Here is a 25717-nt window from a genome sequence, read left to right as displayed (position 1 = left end):
TTATGAGGAGGCAAATACTTTATTGAAGTGCAATTTGCAGGGTACATTTGCAAACCACCCATATGGGGAGCATTCAAAGGACATCTTGGAACACCAAGGCTCTGGGTGCACTTTTATGTTTTCACAAGCAATGTACACATCTGTATGCAGTATCTCTGTGTCTGTTGGTGTATGACTGTCAGCATATGTTTAGGGGCTACATGACTGAATGTGCTTATGTGATGTGATATAACTTATATCTATGCTTATGAAAAAGCATTGTGTGCTCTGAGAATGGGAATTCTAGAGCATATTCTATGGAATATATAATGTTGGGTCAGTGTGTGTGTGTGTGTGTGTGTGTGTGCCCGTGCATGTGCACGCATACGCTGCTGAGTTGGGGGATGAATGTGTGTTATACCCCTACATCTCTAGCTGGGCACCTACAAATCAATTCACTCCCGTCTCTGTGAACTAGCAAATAAGATGGCTGTTTTTGCAGGCAGGCTTTCCTACAATTCTTGGAAGGTGGGTATCCAGGGGACAGAGATGGAATCATTCTGGTCCTGAGGGTCTCTCCTGGCTGGCCCTTCCCCCTCTGTCCTTGGAAGTTCCTTCCCCAGGCTCGCTTTCATCATCAGCCTCTGTCAGGTCCTCAGGAATTGGCCACTCTCTGGTCTGCCACTCCAGCCGTTCAATACGGTAAGCAATCTTGAGTGCACTGGATTCCAGCTCAGCCAGTAGGCGAGCAAACTTGGTCTGTAGATCATCAAGCTGTTGATCAAGGTTTCTCAGCCGGGACTCTGTGGCCTCCTGTAGGGCAATCTCAGCTGCCTCAGCATTTACATCCAACTTGTTCAGTTTCAGCAGGATCTCACGGCCCTTCTCCTCCATGACAGCCTGGGCTTGTGGATACTCACTCAACACCTCTCGGAGGTCCTCCTTGCTGAGACAGAACAGGTCTGAATAACCGAGGCTCTTAATGTTGGCTGTGCGACGGTTTCCGGACATGTTCCCTGTGGCCCGTGGGTGGACAGAAGGGAGGATAGTTAGCAGGGATGTGGGAAGGTACCATTTCACTCCTGAACTAGGATTCCCCCCTCCAATTCTGCCTAATTCTTTCATTCAATAATGTACTGGGGACCAGACTCTGTGCTGGTTGGGTATCAGTGACATGCCTCAAAATTCATGATCTAGAGGAGAAAGACATTTAATGGGATAGTTATATAACAGTATGGTTGGTGCAGTGTAGACATATGCATTAGGTACTACGGGAAGACAGGCAAAGAGCCCTTGTCAAGCTGTAAGGCAGAGAATTTAAGGAAGCCTGGAGGAAGAAATGCCTGAACTGGGTAGGAGGTAATTCGGGGAAATAGGGAATTGAGTGGGAGGAGAGCAATCTAACCAGAAGGAGGAGCAAGAATAGAGAGATGGGCAAATTACCAAACTTCTCTAAGCTTCAATTTCTTTATCTTCAAAATGAGAGAAGATCAGTTCCTACCTTATACAGCTGTGTGAGAATTTGAACTGATGCATGATAAACACTTAGAGCAGGGGATGTATTAAGTATGAGATAAACTTCATTATTACTATTACCTCCATCATTTTCCAATGGTCTGTTGGTGCCTCAGTCAGTACCCATAAAGTATGCTTACTCTCTCTTCTAAGGACCCACCCTGCCAATTGACCTAGGCTCAGTTTCTTCTCAGTGTCCAGCTTCTCTCCTGAGCCCTGTAGAGACTCAGGAAGGGGTGAAGTTTCCTTCATCTAAATGTGCCCTGAAGTACCATCTTGCTCCAGCACAGAGTTCTGCTATCCCATTCTTTTTCTCAACTCTGTTCCTGGAAAAAATGCTGGGGTACCCACCTTTGATGTTGATGATACTGATCTCCCCAAAGTAGAGCCCTGCACCAAGCACAGCATACTGTGTGACACCATCATCTGCCACGACAGCCAGTTGACCCTCGCGGATGATGTACATCTCTCTGCCAATGTCCCCCTTGCGGCATACATATTCGCCTGGTGAGTAGGTCTGCGGTTGCAGCTTTAGCACAAGTTCCTCCAGCAAGCTGGCCTCACAGTTCTGGAAGATCTGTACCCGGCTCAGAGTAGACAGGTGTACGGACACAGCCACTTCTGCTCGCAGCCGCTCAGGCAAATGCTGTAAGATGGCTACCTCATTGGTCATCTTCTTGTTGATCTGCAGGTGCTGGTACCTGGGAGAAAGGGTAGTGCCATTTCCTCACTAGCCTGTCTCTACCCCTTTCATTAGAGCTTAGATCTGCCAAGATCTCAACCACACTCAGGTCTTGCAGAGGTCATGGAAGAACCTGGTAGTTGGCTAATATCCTTTCTTGGTTATAGATGTGTTTTGGTCTCTTTGACCTCACCCAAGGTACGGATGCCTCCACTACTTGACAATGAGTACCACACTGTTTACTTTCTGTCAGTCTCCATCCCACACATGATCAATGTTTAGTATCTCCTCCACTGATAGCTACTTCAGTCACCAAGCTCCCATCTTCTCCGAGAGCCTTCTCTCTGACTCACCAATTTTGTGGCACTTATTTTTGTTTAGAACACAGTATGACTTACCATGATACAGTCAATCATCTTGTTGGTCTTCTGCTGGTGAGGGTGGTATGGCCCTTCTCCACTCACTCTTTCTAGAGCCTTTTAAGCCCTACCAGACAGTGGGCAGCTCCCATTCCCTGGTTACCATGTTGTCCTTCTTTTTGCATGAATTCCTCTTCCTATCAGTCTCTTACCCACCCTCTCTCCAGGTTAGATTCCCTCTGAGGAGGACACTTCTTTCCAAGCCCTCCAGCAGACTTACTAATGAATGACCAATTTAGACCCTCTCAGCTCAGTCAGTGAGTGGCCCCCCACCCCCCACCCTGTTCTGCCAGCACACTCCTCCCTCTACTGGTGTGGAACCCAGGCATTCTCACCAATCTATAACTCGCCGCTCCAGCCGCCGGTTGACATGGTGCAGCTTCATGTACTTCTTCACCAGGGCGTGATCTGGGTAGAAAGCCGCATCTGCGGTGTTCATGTTGTAGATTACAGAGCTCATGCTACCCATGATGGTGGCGAAACCCATGACGGCCAGTAGGAAATCGCCCACCATGAAGAGGTACTCCTCCTCCCGGGCAGGCAGTGGTGTATCACCCACGGTTGTCAGGATCAGTGTGGAGAAGTAAAAGCTGTAAAGGTACTGGCGCCGCAAACGTTCAAAACCAGGCCGCGCTGGGTCTGGGTACACCCATGCGTCACGCCCGAAGCCCAGGTACCGGGATAGTGCAAAGTATAAACAGCTGTTCCAATGGATGACGACAAAAATGTAAAGCATCAACTTGGCGATGCGAAAGGCGTTTGGGTAAGCTGTGCGGGTCTCTGTGCGGTCGAAGGCCTCGAAAAGGCGAGGCACACGAAGAAAGCGGTTGAGCCTCAGCGTGGGTATGTGTGGGCCCAGTTGCACGTAGACAGCATCAGTGGGGATGAGTGAAGCCAGGTCCAACAGGAAGCTCCAGGTGCGGACATAGCGACTCGCGATTCTACCCTTGTCAACCACCAGGATACCCTGTTCTAAGAAGCCTAGGGGAGGGAAGAGAGGGATGCACTGAGATCAACAGCAGGTGAGGGTGGGCAGGCCAGGGATACAAACACAGGGACAGGGTGGAGGTGAGCATCACCCTCTTCAGGTTTTCTGGAGTGAGCAAGGAGATATTGTCAAACACAGAGAGACACATGTGAAAGTGCTACCACTGAGGGGACCCTGTTCTTTCTGCTATGAGGGGCTTTCTTTGGGAAGGGAACATGAAACCAAGGGTCAGTTCTAGGGGCTCACTGACCCGTGTGGAAGCGCACTATGATGTCTAGAAGGTAGAGCAGGTCACTCGTGTAGTCCAGCACGAACCAGGCCAATAGATAACCATGTTGCAAGTCAGGAAAGCAGGCTCTGAGAGGTGGTGCGAAGGGAGGAGAGAGGATTGGCTTAAAGGCCAAGCTGAGTAAGGCGGTTCAAGCCGGGGCCCCTAAATACTATTCTGCCTTGGGCCCTACAATGGGTGCTGCCCCTCCTTTAGGCCCCGCCCAAATGCCCACCGCTCTACTTCATCCCTACTTAAGGCCTCTGTTTTAGCGCCCCTGCCAAACCTGCACACGATGATGATGAGGTTATACATTACTGGGAAGACCATTGTGTTCAACCACCAGTAGTAGTAATCCCCAGATGGATCCAAGACAGGCAGCTTCTTCCTGTGGGCAAAAGGAGAGATCCTGCCTCATGTGTTCAGCAGACATTTGATAGTTGCTACGAAGAGGAATGAGGTTCATTTGGAGTGAGGTGGATAGATCTGACACAAAGGACCAGAACTCCTCACCTGGTTTTGGATGGGGCAGGTGGGCTGGATTCTGTAGTCTTCACTTTGCTGTCTTGGCTCATGGTTCTGTAGCCTGGTGCTGGCTTGTGCAATATCCAGGGCCTCTCTGCCTGTAGGTGGCTTGTGGAGGAGGGGGCTATTGCCTGACTGTGTGGAAGAGGCTGTCCTTGAGCTCTAGCTGTGACTTCTGCTCTTAGCAACACAATCAGGGCTAACAGTTACTGAAGGGTGGAGGCAGTGTAGCTCCAGCGACCTGCCCTGTCTCCCAGGGCTTAGGCTTACACCTTCCCAGCTAAACACCTTTAATGAGGTCCCTGGAGAAAATGGGTGTGTGTGCCTCAGAAAGAATCCTATACCTTATTTCTTTCTCCTTTGTCTTAACCCCAGGTTGAGCTACATAGGGACTCTCTAGATCAGGAGACCTGGGTTTTTTATTGTAGGTTCATACACTATTTTACCTTGTTAAAATTCTCTGCTTGGGTCTCATTATTTACTTATTTAACAACTATTTGCTGAGTGACTCCTCTGTGTCAGGTGCTATACTAATCTCCAGAGACAAAGAGATGCCTCTCACATCAGTTGTGAGCTCTGCTTTTCTTATCTGTACCCTTTCCTACTGCCACATCTACTTAAGCTCCTTCCTGCTGGATGATGTGATGGGGGCCATCTTATGGGACTCTTTCCCCTGTTCCTTTCCTATTATCTCCAGTGCCTAATGCCACTAGCTTCCAACATTTCTCTTTCTGTGAACATGCTTAAATTTCTCCCATACCAAAATAACAACCCTATTAATTCTCCCTGAACCCGATGTCCCTTTCAGTACTATCATCTTTCTCAGTCAACAAGTCATGATCAGAACTCCTGTTATGTGTCAGGCCAATATTGTGTTAAGTATTGGGGATAAAAAAATGAATGGGACATACTCTCTGTCCTCTAGAAAGTTAAGTGGCTACACAGAAAGCTGTTATTGTACATAAGAAAGTTCCTAATTGAGTTGGGATCTGTAGGATGAACAGGAGTTAGATATAGAGCTGGGAGGGTGAAGAGCACCAAAGCAGAGTACATAAAGTATGCAAAGACATAGAAACATCAAAATCATTGTGACTAGGAGAATACCAATCTAGTGTTTTTATTTTTTTATTTTTTAAAGAGGACCTGTGGGGATAATGGTGAGAGAAGAGACCGAGTAAAGAGGCAGCTCAGGGAGTTTTATCAGACATGTTACAAAGCTTGAATTTTACCCAAAGGCAATGGGTGACCAGGGTCAGATTTGTGTTTTTTTCCTTCATTTATATTTTGAAATCCCTTCTCCCCATAGCTTCTGTAATAGAATAATTTCTTGGTTTTCTGTTTACTTCTCCTTAGTCTATTTCACAAGCTTCTCTGCCCATTTCTTCTAAATTGGTGTTTTTTTAGGACACTGTTCTAGGCCTTCTTCTCTTTCTACTTGCTTTACCATTTCAGGTGGATCTTAGAATTTCCCACAGAATTTCCTTTGACATCTAATGACTCTCAAGAATTTTCCCTGTGCCAGGCATGGTGGCCCATGCCTATAATCCAGCAACTTGGGAGGCTGAGGCAGGAGGGTTGCAAGTTTGAAGCCATCCTTAGCAACTTGGCAAGACCCAATCTTATAATAATACTAATAATACTATTATTATTATTATTATTGAAGAAAGGGGCGTTTAAAAATTGAGCCACATCTGTAGCCTTTTTTTTTTTTTTTTTGTATTTTATTTAGAGACAGGGTCTCACTGAATTGCTTAGGGCCTTGCTAAGTTGTTGAGGCTGGCTTTGAACTTGAGATTCTCCTGCCTCAGCTTCCCGAACTGCTGGGATTACTGGTGTGCACCACCATAACTGATGGCAAGACCCTATCTTAAAAAAAAGAAAAACAAAAGATGTAACTCAATGATAAAGCACCCTTGGGTTAAAGCATCCCAGTGCAACAAAACAAAACAAACAAAACAAAAAATAAACAAAAATTCTTCCTAAGCTTCAGTTATTTATATAATTAACTACTTACTGAATGTCCTCACTTGGATATATCATAGTCACTTTCAAACTACTAGATCTATAACTGTGTTCATTATCTTTGCCCATTTACTCTTTTCCCTATAATCCCTATCTCTTTGTCCTTTAAGCCAAAGACCTAGAACAATTATTTATTATTATTATTGTAATACATTGTACAAGGGCAGTTGAAAAATGGCCACAAATTCTTTCACAATGCTCTCTGGAGATTATTTCAACTGAGGGAGTATAGCAAGAGTATGGGGTGTGACTTCTGAGGTTAGATAATAAAAAGTCACGTGGCTGCTTTCTGGATCTTTTGAAATACTTGTTTGGTAGCTTCCTCTCAGAAATATCTCTCTTGGAACCCAATTATCACATTGTAAGAAGCTGTGCTTGATAGTGCCAGTTGAGTTCAGCCTTTGAATTGTCCCAGCCCAGGCATTACACATGTGACTGATAAAAACTCTAGATAATTCCAGCTACCAGCCTCAAGTCAGCTTCAGGCATTTGGACTTCTAGATGAGGCTACAGACAGCATGGAGCAGATACAAGCCATTCCTGCCATGTTTTATTAGAATTCTCAGTTTCTGTAAGCATAATAAAATGGCTACTGTTTTATGACACTAAGTTTTGGGTGGTTCATTTCCCAGCATAATAGCCACAACAAATAAACATATAGAAAAGTGCACATTTCCTAAGGATATAGCTTGATAAGTTTTCACAATGTGAACACAACCACGTAACTAGCACTTAGATCAAGAAACAGAACATCACTAATCTCAGGAGTCATAGTTTGTCCACTTCTAATCAATACTTTTCCAAGGCTATTTATTACCCTGACTTTTTATACCTTAGCTAAGTTTTACCTAGTTTTGAATTTATATAAGCTATCAGTATTTAATCCTTCTTCTTTCCTTTCAGATGAACCTAATCATCAACTTGTCTTTTTAAAAAATCTTTTTAGTTGTAGATGGAACACAATACTTTAATTTTATTTGTTTTTTTATGTGGTGCTGAGGACCAGAACCAATGCCTCACATGTGGGAGCAAGCACTCTACCACTGATCCACAACCCCAGCCCTCTCATCAAGCTTTTCTAATGTCCACATATCCACTACTCTGCAATCTTATCACACTACTTTGGGCCTTATTAGGTCTTGACTGACCTTTTACAAAGATTCCCTTACTATCAATCTGACCATACATAAAACTGTGTTTAATTCTCTATTGTCCCAAGGATAAAAATCAAAATTTCCACAGGGCCTGTAAAACTCTCCTGTACCTCACATTTATTCCTGTCTTTAACCTCATTTAACCTTTCCTCTGCATGTTGCCTAGGCTCTGGACACACTGTACTGATTGTTCAGAACACCTTCCACTTCTCTATTCTGCCTTGCCTGGGTATATGCTGGTCCTTTTGGCTGAAACTTCCATTTCTTCTTCTTTTTCTTTTCTTTTGAAAGACCTTTAGTTTTGGACTAATTTCAGAGTTTTAGAAAAGATGCAAAAATAATACAGAACGTTGTAAACTCCTTATCCACATTCCCCTAATGTCATCATCTTACAGAAATCTAGAAAAATGATCAAAACCAGATAATTAACATTGGCACAATGTTTTGAACTACAGTCCTGATTTGAAACTTCAGCTTCTCTAAGTTTTTCTTGTTTCCCAAGACTCAGCTCAGTATCTCCTACTGGAAGTCTTCCTTAAGCCCTTTCACCCTTCCTTCCGCCCATCCTCTGCATGCCCAAATCATCATGATAAGTGCTGTCCCAGATGTTTCTTCGAATATAGCACTTTTCGCACTACTTTGCGATAGTTTGTGTCTAGTTAAGGGTCTGAGGTCCTGGAGGGCAGAGATCTATTCTAATGGATCTGGAATCCAGCTTGACATGTAGGCACTTATTTCATGTTCCTTGGCTGACTGAAACAACACCCAAAGGGTCACCGAGCAACACAATGCACAGGTGTTGTGGGTGACTGGCAGAGGTGGTAAAATGATCTAGTTCCTTTGCATTCAGCATTCTCCAGGGGTCCGCTTTTCACAGGTCCCGCCCACCTACTGACTCCTCCCCCAGGCCTAACCTTTAGGACTAGTCACGCCCTTCCACGCCCACTTGTTCACTCTAAGCACCTCCCAGTATCCGTGGCTACGCTCCTTGGCCCTAGTCTTTTCCAGCCCAGCCCACTCCTAAATCCCGCCTTGCTGGTCTTTTCCCTGCCTCTAAAAGTCCTGTCACTCCTTAGGTCCTGCCTTCTGCCCTCGGGTTCGACCTTTCCTTCCCAGGCTCCGCCCCCGTCCTGCACCTCTCCAGAGGTCTGCCCCTATGATATGCTGGAGTCCTTCTGAGGGGCGGGGTTTACAGTGCGAAGGGGCGGGACCTGGAAGAGAAGCGGCACTCCTTCCTCGGAACGTCGTCTGCCTCCCCGCCCCTGCGTTCGACCGTTGCCAGGAAACAAGAGTCAACGCTCTGTTTTTGGCCAGGCCCAGCCAATGAGCTGGCACGCCATTGCCCAGTTGTGCGTCGCTGGGCGGTTACGTGTGGTGCGCGGGGGCGCGGGATGCGTGTGGCGCGGGGCGGGGCGCGGCTAGTGCGCCTGAGGAACGATGGCGGCGGCCTGAACTCACCTAGTACCGCCGCGACGACAGGGCCTGGCCGGAGTCGGCGTTGTGTGAGTGAAGAGTATACGCAGACCGGAGGGCCCAGAGAGTCGCATGAGGGAATGAGGGACTGGGGAATGGTGGCACCGAATTTGGTGACTGTTGGTTGTGAGGGGACAGGGCGAGGGGTTGGCAGGTGGTGAGGGGCTAATGAGTGGGAAGGCAGGGTAGCAGGGTGAGAAACTAGGGATCAATGGACGAGTAAGAGGCTGGTTATGTGAGAGGAGGGGAAGTTTTATGAAGGGACAAGTTGAAGGAACTCATGAAAACGATTTACTAAGAGGCTGGGTCTCCTGAGGGCAAGGGGGAGGGACAGTCCTGGGACCAGAGTGAGTGGCTAAGGCTTGTGCAAGGAGTGGGAGAGTAAAGGGCGAAGGCGGGACCCTTGGGGATGGCAGTGAATTGACGAGGGAGCTGAAGGCAGGGCAAGGGAGGAGGGAATGAAGGTGATGAGACGTGGATATGGGTGTGAGGTGGTTGGTTCTGTGGCCTCCTTGGATGGACCGTCCTGTCCAGTGAAAACAGTAGTTTGGGATTGAGTAGGACAGCTTGGGTGGAAGTGTTGTGCACTTGTGTCCCATGCTCCCATGGGTTTGGAGGGGGAAAAAAGGCGTCATGGGCAATAGTAACTATGATAATGAAAGTGATTTTTGAAGTTCTGTCACCAACAGCGTAATCATTGGAGCCCCATTTCCCTCAAGTTCTTCATTTGGACTGCAGACAAGGTGGACTCTTATGAAGTTTTTTTCCCCCCTCTCTGCCTGCTTCTGAGCAACCTTACTCCACTGTTACTCTTTACATATCATTGTCATCTATATTGGAATGACCACCTTCAGTTGCTAATTCTACTTTCATGGAAGTCACATATCACATATGACTATATTTAGACTCCCAAATAGGATGGTCTTTCTCTCCTTTTCTTGGAATTAAATTAAAAATTACTTCATTGAGGTAAATTTATGTACAACAACTCATATTTAAAAGGTACATGTGATTAGTTTTGACAAACATACATTTTTACAAAACCATCATTTTGAAGATACTAAATATTTTTACCATCCCCAGAAGCTTTCTTATTCCTTTGCAATTAATTCCTCCTGCCACATTCTTTAATTGACATCACTTTATTAGTATTTTGCAAGTTCCCTTCTTTTCACCAACACAGACACATGAAAATTTTAGAAAGTTTGTTTGTCATTCAGTGATAATCGACACTTTCAGAATACTGAAATTTCCTCTCTGCTAATGATCTGCCATGAGCTGAAGATGTCTTGATATCTCTCTAGTCTAAAACAAAATTGTCCTATCTAGATCATTCCCTGAGAATTAGGAGCAGCATCAGTCCCCATTCTGTTCCAGAGTCTTGGCTTTAGAACCAGCTCTTCTAACTATAGTATATTTTCATTACTTTTCTCTGGAGGCCAATAGGACTCCATACTGGTGGAACCCTTGGCAGCCTGCCCAGACAGCCAGGACCCTATAGGATCTGCATGGGTAATACAGGGTTTAGAGTAGTGTTCCTAAACCCTGGGCCAAGGGCTCAGTCCATGATAGTTTTCAGCTGTATGAGATGAAAGGAGAGAAAGAGAGCATAGTGAGTTTTTCATTAAGATAAATTTATTCTAACATTATAATTTTTCTTCCTTTGGTGTTAAAGTGCTTTTTCACCCATGAAATAATGGTGACAGTAGACGGTGAGTTTTTTTTAAAAAGATCCTATTTTCCAAAATAAAAAGTAACAACTGTATTTTTAAAAAATTTGTTTCTACTGGTTAACAAAATTCTGAAATTTACAGTGTGATGGTGGCTATTGTTAATGTTGAGGAAGCATATAACATATTAAACAGTGATTCTGTTTAGCTTCTGACATTTGAAGAGCATTCATACTTTCATAGTAATCATTTGCTATGAAGTAAAAATGTCATGCTTTACACAGAAATTTCAAATTTTACTAGATTTACATTGATACCTTGTGTTGTAGGCAAAGGAAATAATTCTTATAAATGAAGAATCACATTCAGAAGCTAGAAGTCACATATGGATAAAGTGGCAAAACTGGACTCAGAACTTGGTTTCAGAGTGAGTGTGACTTGGGGAAAGATTTGTAAATAGAATAAAAGTGATTTGGGACAGAGAATCTAAGACTGACAAAGTTTTTTTTTTTTTTTTTTAAAGATTCGTAATTGTTCTGTTTCCAAAAGAGAGATTAAAGGGGCTTTGAGGGCACAGAGTTGAGGGTTTTGTTTAATACTTTGTCAATGACATGGTAACAGGTATGCATAGCACTTGGATAACATCAAGATAATGATAGGATAAGCAAAGTTGCATATTAGAGGATTCTTAGGAACTGTCCAGATTCTTAACTAAGATGGTAAGCTTATTGTATGCTATACTGAACTCTTCATTGAAATAGTAGTTTGTTAAATATAAAAGATTTATGTTCGAGAAGATGAAACAGATGAGGATGATGATGTAGACATAGGAACATGTTTGGGGGTGTTGTATGTAGCTGTTTATTTCATATCTGCTATGTGCCAGGCACTCTGCTAAGTGCTGGAACAAAAAACTAATTCCTTTACATATTCATTCATTTATGCACTCAGCAAATACTTCTTGAGCATATTGACTGTTCTCCTGTTGCTTCCATTTTATGGGATAACAAAATAAGTAATGTCCTATGAAATCTCATGGAGTTTGCAGGCACATGAAAAAATAGTTTCAGTTTAGAGAATGTGAAATATAAAAATATACCATAATGAGGTGATTACTTCTCTGTCTAGTCTGTCTCTCACTGTGTTCCAAACATACATATCCAGTGATCTATTTATCTCTACAGGTATCTCAAAATTAACATGTCTAAAACAGAACTTATATTTATATCCTGAAAATGTGCTTTTGTAACCTGTCTCACTTTAGACAAGGACTTCATCATTATCCTTCATTCTTTCTGCTCCTTTATCCCCTGAATTCAGTCACTAAAATCTTAATACGTTTTCTTCTCTGTTATCTTTTTTCTATTTATTTCCATTACCATGGCTTCATTATTAAAGCCTTGGTTTAGGTCCTGTTCATCTCTCTTATGATTTTTTTTTGGGGGGTGTATTGCCTTAAAACTTGCTCTTTTCTAGTTCATCCCTAGAATGGTCTTTCTAAAAATGCAAATTTGATCACAGAACTCATTGGCTGTGTCCTTTAGGACAACTTCCAAATTTTTTAACATGGCCTCATTTGGCCTTATTTTACCTCTTCAGCCTCATCTTCTGCCATTCCCTACTTTGTATTCTAGCTTGAATAGAATTGTTCATAGTTCTCTAATGAACACATTACTGTTTTGAGCCTTGAAATCTTTGCAGTAGCTGCTGCTTCTACTCAGAATGCCTTTTCTTTTCTATCCAGTGAACTTTTCTTATTCTTTTAGGATTGGTTTCACCTCCTCTTTGACATCTTTGTCAATGTCAGTTAACAGAAGTAGAGATAACCATGTGTGAGGTGAGGATTTGGTGTTGTAATGGGAATCACTATGTGATAGAGGTGCGCTTCCTGATTATAAGGCTCTGCTGAAGTCCTATGAAAAGATCCTTGTAAGAAGTAGAGATGGTATTGGGGAGAGGGGAGGTGTGAGTTTGGACCATATCCTGACACTCTGTCTGAGGGATGGAAAAGCTGGGAGGTATGTATGAGCTGAGCTCTAGAGGTAGGCTCCTACTGGGTGGTTCCCCCCACCCCTTGCCCTTTTTATTCTTTTGAGGTTTAATCTGGTCTTTCTACTTTCAGTATTTAGGATAAAAGCCCATTCATGCTTCTTATATTGGTAATCAGTCTTCTTGTCTGTGAAGAACCATTGTAGGGAGCGGTAAACCTTAGGACTTTACTGATATGTTCTTGGAAGGTCTTTTTGGTTTCTTCCTGCCTGATGTAGATACTGCAGATGTATCCCTGCCCCCAGCTCTCTCCTGTTTGCCTCTCCCAGGGCAAAGGTTCTTAGGTAAAGCTGAGCCACTTCCTCCCCTGGGTCTGCTGTTCTGAGACTGATTGACACTCTTGCTGTATGTACCTATAAAGTTGTATTTTGGACCCAAGGTGAGGGCCTCACCATGGCCATTTGGAAGTCTTGAGAGATCAGCATCTTCTTCCCCTTTTTACTGTGTGAGTGAGCCTGAAGGTAAATCTGGAAAGAGGGGAGTCTACCCTTGTTTTGGACTTTGCTACGGGAGGAAAAGAATGATAAGAGGGTGGTAATTCTGCCACTTTGTCTTGTTCTGAACTGTGCTGAGAATATCAACCTATGGCCTTTTACATTTTTTCAATATATGAACAGGACCTAGATTAAATATTGGATTTTGGATTCTGAGATGCTGATTCCAGTGTGGTTCTTCTCTTTGCAATCTCTAGACAGGGGTGGGGGAGGCTGTAAAGAAAGGTCCTGGAGACCAGACTTCCTTGGGTTTGTGAGCAGTATTCTTTTATGGCTAAGAAATGGAGCAGTAATGGACATCCCAAGTATGTATGTTAAAGTTAGGAGCATTTTGTTAGTCTTTGGAATTGAGTTCCAGAACTGCTGAAGGCAGTTTTTTAGATTTGGACACATTAAAATCTTATTTTGCTGAGATTGGATAGTTGGCTCTTCTTCAGCTTACTGGAGTATGAGTGGGAGGTGGTGAGTATGGACACATCAGAGCAGATTAGATCTCTCCTCCCAGAGTTGTGGGCTCCTTGGTTAAACAAGATCAGAAGAGGAGGAGGAAATAAACATGTAATATACAGAGTACTTGCATTATGTCTGAAGTGCTACATAAGTTATTTAATTCTTAAAGCTAGTAATACTTATTTCACCAGGAATTTATTGATGAGGAAACTGAGTCTCAGATGTGGGAAATGATTTATTTAAGGAAACTGGAAAATGATTGACTGAGGTTCATAACTTTGTTTGAGGGACTACAGAGCTCAAGCTTTACCTATTACTTTGTGTTATTTTTTCCCCCATATTTTTATTGGTGAATTATAATTATACATGATGGTGGGATTTGTTGTTACATATCTGTAGATATACATGATATATCAATATAATATGGCCAATATCATTCCCCAATATTTCCTCTCTTCCCTCCCCCTGGTCCTTTACTATACTGATTTCTCTTCAATTTTCATGCACCACCATTCTTTTCTTTTTTTCTTTTCTAAAGCTTCCACATATGAAAGAGATCATATAACCCTTGACTTTCTGAGTTTACTTTTTGTTATTCTTGTGTGATGATAGGGTTTCTATTTGTTTTCAGTCTCAAATGAAATGTAATGAAGAAAGCATTCTGTAAACAGTGATATTCTTACATCAGTCATGCTCCTCTTGTAGGTGACAGATGGCCCAAGCTAGTTTTGAGAAGAGTTTAATAAAGGGTCTATATTTACAAAGGTATGGGCAAGGTTTAAAGAGACCAACAAGGGATGATACAGTATCCTGGGGCTGAAAACAATCAAAAGGGCTGGTAATAGGGGGCAAGTTCTTACCATTTATTTAACTGTTGAAATTCTCTTCCTTAGTCCATGCCTCCTTGGAAAGTAGGTACTTTGGAATATATGTAAGTACTGTTTTCAATGAATCCTTGCTACTCTTAGCTACTAGTCTGTGTGATGACTATGTTCTATGGATTACAGGAAACCATATATGAAAGACTGAGCCTTCATTCTCTGGCTCTTCCATCTCCTCACTCCTCTTTTACTCTCACTTTCCTGGACAAAAGAGAAAAGGAGGGTAGGTTGGAGAAATGGAGGTGGTAAATGTAAACTTCCATCTTTGTTTTCATATTTACTTGAAGGCACCCATCTTTTATTACTATTTTCTTTCTCAGAAAGAGTATTATACCTCTTTCTCATGCTAATCCTATGCTTTATTTTTTTGTCCATTATCTGTATCTTATTTATCTGTAACCTCCCACTTTTTTCAGACTTCTCTTTTATGTTTTTGTAGTACTGGGAATCAAACCCAGTATACATGCTAGGCAATTTCTATACCACAGAGCTACATTCCTAGCCCCAGGCTTCTTTTTTCTTTTAGGAACACCTTGGAAGCTCCCTATCCAAAATTAAAACATGAAAACTCTCTTGACTTCCCTTTCCACCCCAGTTTCTTTAAGCTTTGCCCTGTTTTCCTCCTTTCCTATATCACTGAATTTCCTGAAAGCGCACCTTAATACTTTTTTGACTCCTATTCATCCTTTAAGCACTTACTTTCCTAAGTTTATAAAAAAACTTGACTAATAAAACTATTGACCCATTTTCAAATTTCATTCTACTTATTTTTTTTTCTATGAAATTATACAGTATGGACAATTTCCAGTTCTTGAAATATCCTTTCCTTGATTTCTAGATAATTATTTCTTGAATTTCTCCATTTCTGATAGCCTCCACAGTGTTTTTCTTCAAAGGCTCCTCTTAGCTTTCCTATATTCTAGTTTTCCTGATTTCACCCTTAGCTCCTGATGATCTCCTTGGATAACTCAATCTGCTTTCATAGCTTCATCTATTACCTATATGCTGGTAACTCTTGAATTGTATTTCTAGTTTTAATTTCACTCTTGAGCTCAAGTATGATTTTTCTACTTGCTTCTGGTTATCATTAACATTCTGGCAAGTGTCTTAAAACTTACCATGTTCAAAAACTGTACTCATCCTCTTTTCTAAAACACAAATCCCCTTGATATATTTCTTAGTCTATTAATAACATCATCATCATCATCATCTTTATTATTATTATTTTTACTGATAATCCCTTATTCTCCATTCATTTGTCAGGTTTTGTTGCTTTTACTTTGTGATTAATTTTAATCAAGAGGGAAATTACCTGAATTTTCATCCAAATCCTGCCACTTACTAACTGGCTAACTTTGGGCAATTTGTTTAACCTTTCTGGGCTTTAATTCCTTACATACAACATGGGTATAGTAGTACATAGAGAGTTTTTATTAGGTTTAAATGAGCTACTTCATGTAGTACTTAGAATGGAATCTGGCATGTAGTAAGTATTCAATATTTTTAGCTATTATAATTATCATGAAGTTACCTTCAGTTCCACAAGCATTTTCTAATGCCAGGCACTATTTGGCAGGGATTATAGAGGAGGTTTAATGATATGACTCCTTGTTGGAAGAATAGATACATTATAGTATAAATAATTCATTTGTAGACACATTATAGGTTTGAATAATTTCAGTATTTCATAGGAACATGATAAGATACAGGTGACCTCAGATTTAGCTTTTTCTTTATTACTTTTAACACCTTAGTTCTTGACTTTTGTTTTTTTTTCCTGTACTGGGGATTGAATTTAGGGCAGGGCCTTGAGTATGCTAGGCAAGTACTTTGCCACTGAGTTACACCTCCAGCCCTTTTTTAAAAAAGAAACTATTACAGCTTCTAATAAATTGCCTTTTGCCATCTGTCTTTTTATCTTATACTGCTATCTCATTATTTTTTTATTATTTTATTTCATATTTTTTAGTATTGAGGATTGAACCAGGGCCATTCCACCACGGAGCTACATACCCAGACCTTTTTATTTTGAGACAGGGTCTTGCTGAGTTGTTAGGATGATAGGCGTGTGCCAGGCTATCTCACATATTTTTAAAAAGGCCAGTCTGATCTTGTCATTTTTCTTGTTTAAAAATCTCCTTTGTTTCCAGGGTGTCAATAGATAAAGCCCAAATTCCTTAGAATGATGTTCAGTGATGTTTATACCTTTACCCATATTTACCCTTCAACTCAATATTGTGCCTCTCTGCTCTGAATAGTTTGTGATTAAGACACAGTGAACTTGCAGCTGTTCTTCAAATCTGTCACGCTCTTTCACAGTGCTGTATTTTTATTTATACTATTTTGAATATGAAGAAAACTTTTCCCTTTGTTCTCTATGTAACCAGTATTCATTATTAAGGACTAAGATATGCTTTGCTTCTTACAGCACTCAAGGTAGAATTAGTTGCTTTCCTTCATGCCCCTGACACTTATAAGTATTTCTATTTATAATTTTGTTGCAGTTTATGTTTATGCCCCACAGCTGTTCTTATCTATATGTATTTCCAGTGCTTACTTAACACAGTGCCTATTAATATATCAGTGTGGATGTATATTGAATTAATTAATGAGTAATTCCTGTCTGCTGGCCCTTGCCTTTATGATACTGTCATCTGTCTTACAGAAAGGTTCGTTCAGTATAGTTGCTGCCTTCCTTAGTTGAGATCTGGTGATTGTGAGAGAGTATCTGTATGAAAGAGGTGTTGGTTAATATAACTGTAGGGAAAAATGGGGAGCTTGTTTCTATTTTTCTAGATTCTTTCAGAGCCCTTTTTGAGTATAAAGAGGAAAATAACTGAACCACACTTTCTACAAAGTTTTTATGCTTACCAACTGACAAGAGAATGGTGGAAGTGATCACTGGACCATAACTCGGGCCATTAGGCAGTTTGGTATTTCTTATTCATTCATTCATTCATTCATTCATTCACTTAAGCATTCATACATTGAACAAAAATACTTGATACTGCGCTAGGCACTGGGGAAAAGACAATAATCATAAAAAAAAAAAAGGCAGATAAGCCCTACCTTCAAAGAGTTTTTTTGTTTTTAAGTGGGGAAGATAGACAAGCAAATAAATAATTTTAGATATGGAAACTGGAGAAGAGGGAATAGGATTAGGAAGCTATAAAGTGAAGTTGGGAAGATGAGCCATGTGGATAGAATTGTTAAGCAAGGCCTCTGAGATGATGTTTGAAAAAGAATTGAATAATAAAAGTAATATGAAGAGCAGGAGAACATTCTAGGCAGGGAACAGAAAGTACTCAAGAAGGCCTGTGTAACTAAAGTATGAGAGAAGAAGAGAATGATAGGAGGTTGTGCAGATTAGATTATACAGGCTCCTATAGACCAAGGTGTAAGGAATTTGCATTTTTACCAGTGTGTTAGAAAATCATTGAAGGGTATTCATCAGAGGAGAGATGTATGTAATTTAGGTTTTAAAAATATTACTCTGGTTGCTATGTGGAGAATGAATTTTGGATGGCAAGAATGGAAGCATGGAGACCAGATTGGAAGCTGTGAGTCCTTTTACTAATGAATTGGTCTTAGAAGGAAGAGAAACTAGGATGTGGCCAGGCTTTTGGCCTAATCATATGGGTGAATGTTGGTATCATATATAGAGAAGAAAAAGGCTTGGGAAATAACAAATTTGATAGTAAAAATCACAAGTTCTGAGTAAGTTTTAGGTGCTGGCTGTGTGTATGCATGTGTGTATATATATGTATGTATGTGGAGTTTTCAGTGAAGTGGTGATTCTGAGTGCTTCTGCCTGGGGAGTAGAGAGAGATAAGCTTCTGTTTATACTTTTCATTCTCTCTCTTTGAATTAGATTTGTTACTCTGAACTGGGCAGTGACCTCTGAGCTTACTACTTCAATCTGGTGTAATCTCTGGCTCCATGGCCAGCTACTGGCTCATACAGACCGGATGAAGCACACTGGAGACAGAAGTGGAGAAAGCCTCCAGCTGGCAAATCCTTGGAGTGTAGTCCTCTGGCTGCTGGCTCTGTCCAGCCTTCCTCATGGAGAGGATGAACTGGCTGAGCAGACTGGCCTCCAGGGGTCCTGGGCACCGAGTACCTCAAGGGGCCAGTCTGCAGACTCCAGTCATGGCTGACCCTGAGACTTGCCTCATGGTCTTCAAGAATCACTGGTCCCAGGTAAGAAACTATATGCCAAAGTATCTAGTGGCCTCCTGAGTTGTCCTAATTTTGTGTTCACTGTTTTCAACCATTCCATTTAGTTACTTTATCATCTTTGATGCCTTCTGTCTTCTTTTTCCCCAGGTGGTGCGAATCCTGGAGCGGCAAGGCCCTCGGGCAGCTGCTGGAGGCGCAGATGATCTCAGTGCTGTGCGCAACCATACTTACCAAATGTTAACACTTTTGGCAGAGGATCGTGCTGTCCCTTCGGCCCCTACCTGCCCTGGGCCCCTTCTTGAGTTTGCTCTACATGAGGATCTGCTGACCCGTGTGTTGACATGGCAGCTGCAGTGGGATGAGCTTGGGGATGGGGTCGAGGAACGGCGGGCTGAGCAATTGAAACTATTTGAGATGTTGGTGAGCGAAGCTCGTCAGCCCCTATTGCGGCATGGTCCAGTTCGTGAGGCTCTGCTCACCCTACTGGATGCCTGTGGCCGCCCTGTGCCTAGTAGCCCAGCACTGGATGAAGGCTTGGTGCTACTTCTCAGCCAGCTGTGTGTGTGTGTGGCCCGGGAGCCTGCATTGCTTGAATTCTTCCTGCAGCCACCTCCTGAGCCAGGAGCTGCCCCACGTCTTCTACTCTTTTCTCGCCTTGTCCCTTTCGTCCATCGAGAGGGCACTCTGGGGCAGCAGGCCCGTGATGCCCTACTTCTGCTCATGGCTTTGTCAGCTGGGAGCCCTACTGTGGGGCGCTACATCGCGGATCACTCTTACTTCTGCCCGGTTAGAACCCCCTAGGATGGGGTGGGGTGGGGTACGGCATATGGACATTGTATAGATTGCCTAGGATAGGGGATTTGGTATGACATGTGATCATTGGACAGTACCTTCCTACCAGGAAGTGTGGAAAGGCCTTTTCCTCCAGGAAGGTCCTCAGATTTGAAAGCACATCTGCCCCCCCAAACAGAGTTGGAATGGTGATGAAGCATGGACCTAGGTGGTTAGGGCAAATACTAAGGTTCTTTATGAACCAGTGTTCCAGGTGAGGTCCTGGCACATTGGGTGGCTAAATAATGTGCTTTGGTAATAGTTCTTACCTCTATTCCTAGGGAAATTTTGGACTAAATCCCAATCTTTATATTGCCTGAGCCTTTGGTAACCTCCCCTAGGTGCTGGCCACAGGGCTAAGTGCCCTGTACTCCTCACTGCCCCGAAAGATTGAGGTTCCAGGGGATGATTGGCACTGCTTGCGACGGGAAGACTGGTTAGGAGTGCCAGCCCTTGCACTATTCATGAGTTCCCTAGAGTTCTGCAATGCAGTCATTCAGGTAGGACTGGGGTTTCCTAGGAGTTGTGGCCCATGGTCATCCTGGGAAGATAGGGTGGGAAGGGTACATTCCCTGGAGTTCTGCTATTCTGTATTATACCATCCTACTCCCTTCCAGTGATGTCATAATACCCTTTCTTTTTTCTTACAACACTATAGGTGGCTCACCCTCTGGTGCAGAAGCAGCTGGTTGATTATATCCATAATGGGTTCCTGGTGCCTGTCATGGGCCCTGCCCTGCACAAGGTGAGAGTCATTGGTGGCAAGAAATATTAGGGTCTAAACTACAGGGTGGTAACCTCAATGTGGGAGGCAGTGGGCAGGGTATTCCTCCTTTTTTTCCCCTCTCTGCTTCTGGTTCTTTCTTAGAACCAGAAGTAACTGAGTTCTAAATATATCAATGAGTTAGTATATGTGCAGGGAAGCCCTGAGTTTCCAAATTTTCCATTCCCTTTGTCCAGACCTCTGTGGAGGAGATGATCGCCAGTACCGCCTATCTGGAACTTTTCCTCCGGAGTATCTCAGAACCTGCCTTGCTCCGTACCTTCCTGCGATTCCTGTTGTTACACCGGCATGACACCCACACCATCCTTGACACCCTCGTTGCCCGTATTGGCAGCAACTCCCGGGTATGGCCTTTACCACTGTTCTTGGCTTAACCTGGGTGAGCCATCTCTCTCTGACCTTTGTTCTCAGAGGGTGTTCTTACTTTTCTTTGGATTTTGTGTCGAACAATCATTTCAAAATTAGGGATTAAACTTTTAATCATTTCGGGTACAGAATTTAATCATTTCCTTGTTTTTATTATACATGAATCTAGAACAGTTACCTTTTCTGGATGACTTTGGCTGCTCATTATGGCTATAGGTTTTGCCATTCTTCAGTGTTTATAACATTGCTCTAAGGTTCTGTTAAGGTATTTATAGCTTTGTAGTCTGTTGTGGGTAACTTGAGATCACTTTGGGTTTGTGTCTACATTGATAGATAATCCAGCTGTTACAGTAAGCTTACCTTCTCTCCCCGTTAGATTTACTTCATTGGAATGTTACTTGGGACATGCATTTGTTCATATACCTGCATTCTTTCCATCTACATTTTTTGGTGGGGAGTGGTACCAGGGATTAAACTCAGGGGCACTCTGCCACTGAGCCACATCCCCAGCCCTGTTTTGTATTTGATTTAGAGACAGGGTCTCACTGGGTTGCTTAGCACCTTGCTTTTGCTGAGTCTGGTTTTGAACTCTCAATTCTCCTGCTTTAGCCTCCCAAGCTGCTGGAATTACAGGCATGCACCACCACACCTGGCCCTCCTACATATTTTTATTGAATGTTCATTGTGTGCCATACCATTTGCTGTGCTATAATAATAGACATTGATGACTTCCTGTAGATTATTTTATGGGAAATATAGAGAAGAAAACATAATAATAAAATAATTCAAAAGTGTGGTAAATGTTATGAAAAAACAAACAAACAGGTTACTTAGAAAATAATAGGGTGGTCAAGAAGACTGCTCTGAGGAGGTGACATTGAACTGGACATAAAGTTATTTTCTAAGTAACAAACAGGTTACTTAGAAAATAATAGGGTGGTCAAGAAGACTGCTCTGAGGAGGTGACATTGAACTGGACATAAAGTTGTGAGGAGTTAGCCTGTTAAATATCAATGAAGGAATAGTCTAGGCAAGGGATCAGCATGCAAAGGATATCAGATAGGGTAAGAGCTTATCATACTTTAGGAAATGAAAGACCAGCATGACTGGAGGCGTATGAGATGGGAATGAGATGAAAGTTTAGAGTTAGGTAAAATTCAGATCATGCAAGGCCTTTGTAGACCCAGGTAAGAAGGATTTTAATAAGTAGAAATGTACATGAAATGGGAGTAAATAGTTCCCAAGTAATAATGACTTAATGTCTTTCTACGGGAATAAAGTATTAGTTTAGCCATAATTAGTCCATATTAAAGGACTTTGTGACCTCTATTTTGGTTCTGGGACCATCTTTGCTTCCTTTTTTCATTAAAAATAGTTAAAGTTTCCTGAATGCTTGTGCTTAAAATAGAATTTTTTTCAAGCATTAAGACTTCTAGAAAACTGTTCTTAAATTAAGGTACCTGGTAGTATGGTTTCAGATCACTGAGATTCCTGGATAGCTATGTTTTATACAGGTGTAGTTTTTAAATAGGTAAGTTAGTGTATGTAAGAAATATTACATACTGGCTCTGATTAGAACAGTTTTTCTGAACCAGATATACAATTCAGGATCATCTGGGGAGCTTTGAGGATGACAACAGTAATCACAGATTCTAAACTCTATCTCAGAACTCTTGCATTGTATAGTCTTATAGTGTGTATGTTTGTATGTATATGTATGTATATTTTTTCCTCCAAATATTTTTTATTGTTGTGTTATAGTTGTACAGAATGGTAGAATTTGTTGTTACATATTTGTACATGCACAGAATATAATAATATAACTTGGCCAGTATCATTCTCCATTCCCTTTCTGTCCCCTCCTCCTTCCTCCAGTCCTTTACCTTTCTCTACTCTTTTGGTTTCCCTTTGATTTTTATGAGATCCCTCTCCTTTCTTTTCCTTTTCCTCTCTAGCTTCCACATATGATAGAAAATATATGACCCTTGCCTTTCTCAGTTTGGCTTATTTTGCTTAACATAATGTTCTCAAGTTCCTTCCATTTTCCTTCAAATGACATAATTTCATGGTTTATAGATAAGTAATACTCCATTCTTTATCCATTAGTGGTCATCTAGGCTTTTTTCATAATTTGACTTTTTGTGTGTGAATTGTGCTGTTATAAATATGGGTATGCATGTGTCACTATTGTATGTTGACTTTAATTCTTCAGGATAAATACTGAGGAGTGGTATAACTGTATAATATGTGGTTTCATTCCTTGTCTATTGAGGAACCTTCATATTGATTTTCGTAGTGGTTGTACTAATTTATAATCCCACCAGCAGTTTGACTGTGTTCCTTTTTCTCCACATTTTCTCCAGCATTTTTTAGAAGACTCAAAAAACTCCACAGAAGACCTCTAGAACTCATAAATGAATTCAGCAAAGTAGCAGGATATTATTGTTTATAATCTCTTTTTTTGTTGTTGTTGTTGTTTGTTACTGGGGATTGAACCTAGGGGTGCTCAACTACTGAGCCACATCCCCAGCCCTTTTTATATTTTATTTAGAGACAGGCTGTCACTGAGTTGCTTAGGGCCTTGCTAAATTTCTGAGGCTAGCTTTGAACTTTAGATCTTCCTGCCTCAGCCTCTGAAGCTGCTATGATTATAGGTGTGCGCCACCACGCATATCTTTATTGTTTATATTCTTGATGACTGCCATTTTGCCTGGAATGAAATGAAATCTCAGTTTAGTTTTGATTTTCATTTCTCTAACAGTGTTAAACATTTTTTCATATATCTGTTGGATGTTTGTATTTCTTCTTTTGAGAAGTTTGGTTTATTTGCCCATTTATTATTTGTCCAATTTATTAATTGGGTTATTTAGGCTTGTTTTGGTGTTAGGTTTTTTGAGTTCTTTATGTATTCTAAATTTTAATTTTCTGTTGGAAGAGCAGCTAGCAAAAATTTTCTCTCTTCATATTTGTAATTGTTTTGTTTGCTATGCAGAAACTTTTTTTTCTGTTTTTTTTTTTTTTTTGAACCAGGGATTGAACTAAGAGGCACCCAACCACTGAACCACATCCTCAGCCCTATTTTGTATTTTATTTAGAGATAGGGTCTCACTGAGTTGCTTAGTGCCTTACTGTTGTTGAGGCTAGGTGATCTTCCCGTCTCAGCCTCCTGAGCTACTGGGATTATAGGCTTGGTGCAGAAGCTTTTTAATTTGATGCCATCCCATTTATTAACTCTTGACATTAACTTCCTGAGCTTTTGGGGTCCTAGTGAGAAAATTATTGCTTTGCTTGTATGTTGGAGAGTTGATCCTATGTTTTCTTCTAGGTTTTGCCTAGTTTCTGGTCTAATTCTTAAGTCTTTGATACATTTTTGTGTTGACTTTTATGCAGGGCGAGAGATAAGAATCTAGTCTCATTCATCTACATATAGATGACCAGTTTCCCCAGTATCATTGTATATAAAGGCTACCTTTTCTTCAGTTTACGTTTTCGGAAACTTTGTCAATGGTCAGATAACAATATCTGTATGGATTATCTCTCTCTTTTTTTTTTTCAATTCTGTACCATTCGTCTATGTGTCTTTTTTTATGCCAGTCCCATGCAGTTTTTGTTACTGAGGCTCTCTAGTGTAATTTGAAGTCAAGTATTGTGATGCTGCTAACATTGCGTTTTTGGCTTAGAATTGCTTTGAGAATTGATTTTTGGACTGTTTTTTCTAGTTCTGCTAAGAATGTCATTGATATTTTGATGAGGGTTGCATAGAATCTGTATATTGCTTTTGGTAATGCGGCCGTTTTAACAATATTAATTCTGTAGGGCATGTACATTTTAAAAATGCTCCAAAAAGTAATTACAATATGTGCTTTGGTTTAACATTTATTGATGGAAACCAATAGGGAATAGATGTCAAAAGTTCACTTTTACAAAGATAACAAAGAGGTTTATTTCTCATTATGCCATAGTTAAGTCATGGTCATATTCTGTTTGGCCTCATGTAATGCCCTGTTTATGTTTAGAGACAATTGATTTTCTTCTTCAGGTTCTTTTTCTCTCCCTGTGTTGGGATCTGTCCATTTTCTTTTTGTGATATCTTATCCTAACTTCTTCAATTATTTGTTATTGTCTTTAATCCATGGTAGTTATTTCTGTTAGTCTCCCATTTGATCTTTGATCTTAAGCCTTTTGTGTTCTTAGGGTATTTCTTCTTTGTGTTCCTTGTTCTTGAGATCAAAACTCTTGTGTGATTACAAGATGCCCATGTTAAAAATATAGGTGCTCTCCTTTTCACTATCTTGTTCTTTCAAGCTTGATGTTGTTGAACTGACTTTGTAACTTATATAGCCTGTCTTTTGTGCCTTAAAGTCAGTCAATGTGCCTAATTATCTGAGTTAGTTTCCTATTGCTGTTTTAAAAAATTACCACAAACTCAGTGGCTTAAAACAAATAAAAATTATTTTATAGTTCTGGAGGACATGTTTGGATTGTTGGCAGAATTAATTACCTTGTTTTGAGACAGATCTGTGTTTTCCTGCTGACTGTCCACTGAAGACCATTCTCAGCTTGCAAAGCCTACCAGTGTTTCAGCTCTTGATCTCCTTCTTCCATCTTCAGACCAAGCAGTGCTGTTTCACTTTTCTTTTTGACCCAGCTGGAAGATTCCCTGCTTTTTTTCTCCCCTGTGGTTTGATCGGACACACCTACATTATGTGGGGTAATCTCCCCATCTCAAATTTCATAATTTCAATCACATCTACAAATTTCCTTCTGCTGTGTAAGCTAAAAATATTTATAGGTTCAGAATATTTACAGGTTCAGATGTGGACATTTTTGAGGAACTGCTTTCCAGTGAGTCTTAATTTTTTATTGCTTGTCAAATTAGTCATTTAGGATAAGCCTCCCGATTATCCACGCTGTCCAAAATGTAAACTGCTATCTCATCTTTTTCCTATTATGTGGTGGCTTTTTTTTTTTTTTTTTTTTTTTTTAGT

The 25717-nt window shown here is 41.3% G+C and overlaps 2 protein-coding genes across 9 annotated transcripts in view; one reads left to right on the top strand and one right to left on the bottom strand.

The window, feature by feature from the left end:
- Cnga4 (cyclic nucleotide gated channel subunit alpha 4) lies at positions 1 to 8813 on the bottom strand. Its single transcript, XM_015477559.2, has 7 exons — positions 8689 to 8813; positions 4365 to 4551; positions 4138 to 4239; positions 3834 to 3940; positions 2931 to 3576; positions 1846 to 2195; positions 1 to 995 (listed from the first exon to the last, which is right to left on the bottom strand). Exons 2-7 carry the CDS (start codon positions 4424 to 4426, stop codon positions 535 to 537), a joined length of 1728 nt encoding a protein of 575 aa, XP_015333045.1. The 5' UTR covers positions 4427 to 4551; positions 8689 to 8813; the 3' UTR covers positions 1 to 534.
- A 41-nt stretch (positions 8814 to 8854) lies between these two features.
- Fhip1b (FHF complex subunit HOOK interacting protein 1B) overlaps positions 8855 to 25717 on the top strand; it is a 25590-nt gene continuing 8727 nt past the window's right edge. For 5 of the 8 annotated variants that reach the window (XM_048788244.1, XM_048788246.1, XM_048788247.1 and 2 more), the window contains exons 1-6: positions 8855 to 9054; positions 18441 to 18769; positions 18896 to 19534; positions 19921 to 20079; positions 20238 to 20324; positions 20540 to 20707. In XM_048788244.1, coding sequence (XP_048644201.1) covers positions 18632 to 18769; positions 18896 to 19534; positions 19921 to 20079; positions 20238 to 20324; positions 20540 to 20707 — 1191 coding nt within the window. In that variant the 5' untranslated portion in view covers positions 8855 to 9054; positions 18441 to 18631. Of the gene's footprint in view, positions 9068 to 11024; positions 11123 to 18440; positions 18770 to 18895; positions 19535 to 19920; positions 20080 to 20237; positions 20325 to 20539; positions 20708 to 25717 lie in introns of all 8 variants that reach the window. The other 3 variants (XM_048788245.1, XM_048788243.1, XM_048788242.1) reach the window with 3 other exon arrangements.

The sequence above is a fragment of the Marmota marmota genome, unplaced genomic scaffold (genome assembly GCF_001458135.2).
Source record: "Marmota marmota marmota unplaced genomic scaffold, marMar, whole genome shotgun sequence".
Taxonomy (NCBI): domain Eukaryota; kingdom Metazoa; phylum Chordata; class Mammalia; order Rodentia; family Sciuridae; genus Marmota; species Marmota marmota.
Note: the sequence above shows the minus strand (reverse complement) of the source record. Positions and strands in the feature narration are given on the sequence as shown.

What these genes read in the sequence shown, in the direction of transcription:
- Cnga4 (XM_015477559.2), bottom strand. Translation starts at nt 4,426, where the DNA reads ATGAGCCAAGACAGCAAAGTGAAGACTACAGAATCCAGCCCACCTGCC. An exon ending in CTCATCATCATCGTGTGCAG is followed by an intron (nt 3,941 to 4,137) that starts GTTTGGCAGGGG and finishes ACCACCTCTCAG; the next exon opens with AGCCTGCTTTCCTGACTTGC. An exon ending in GAGCGGCGAGTTATAGATTG is followed by an intron (nt 2,196 to 2,930) that starts GTGAGAATGCCT and finishes CCTTTCTCCCAG; the next exon opens with GTACCAGCACCTGCAGATCA.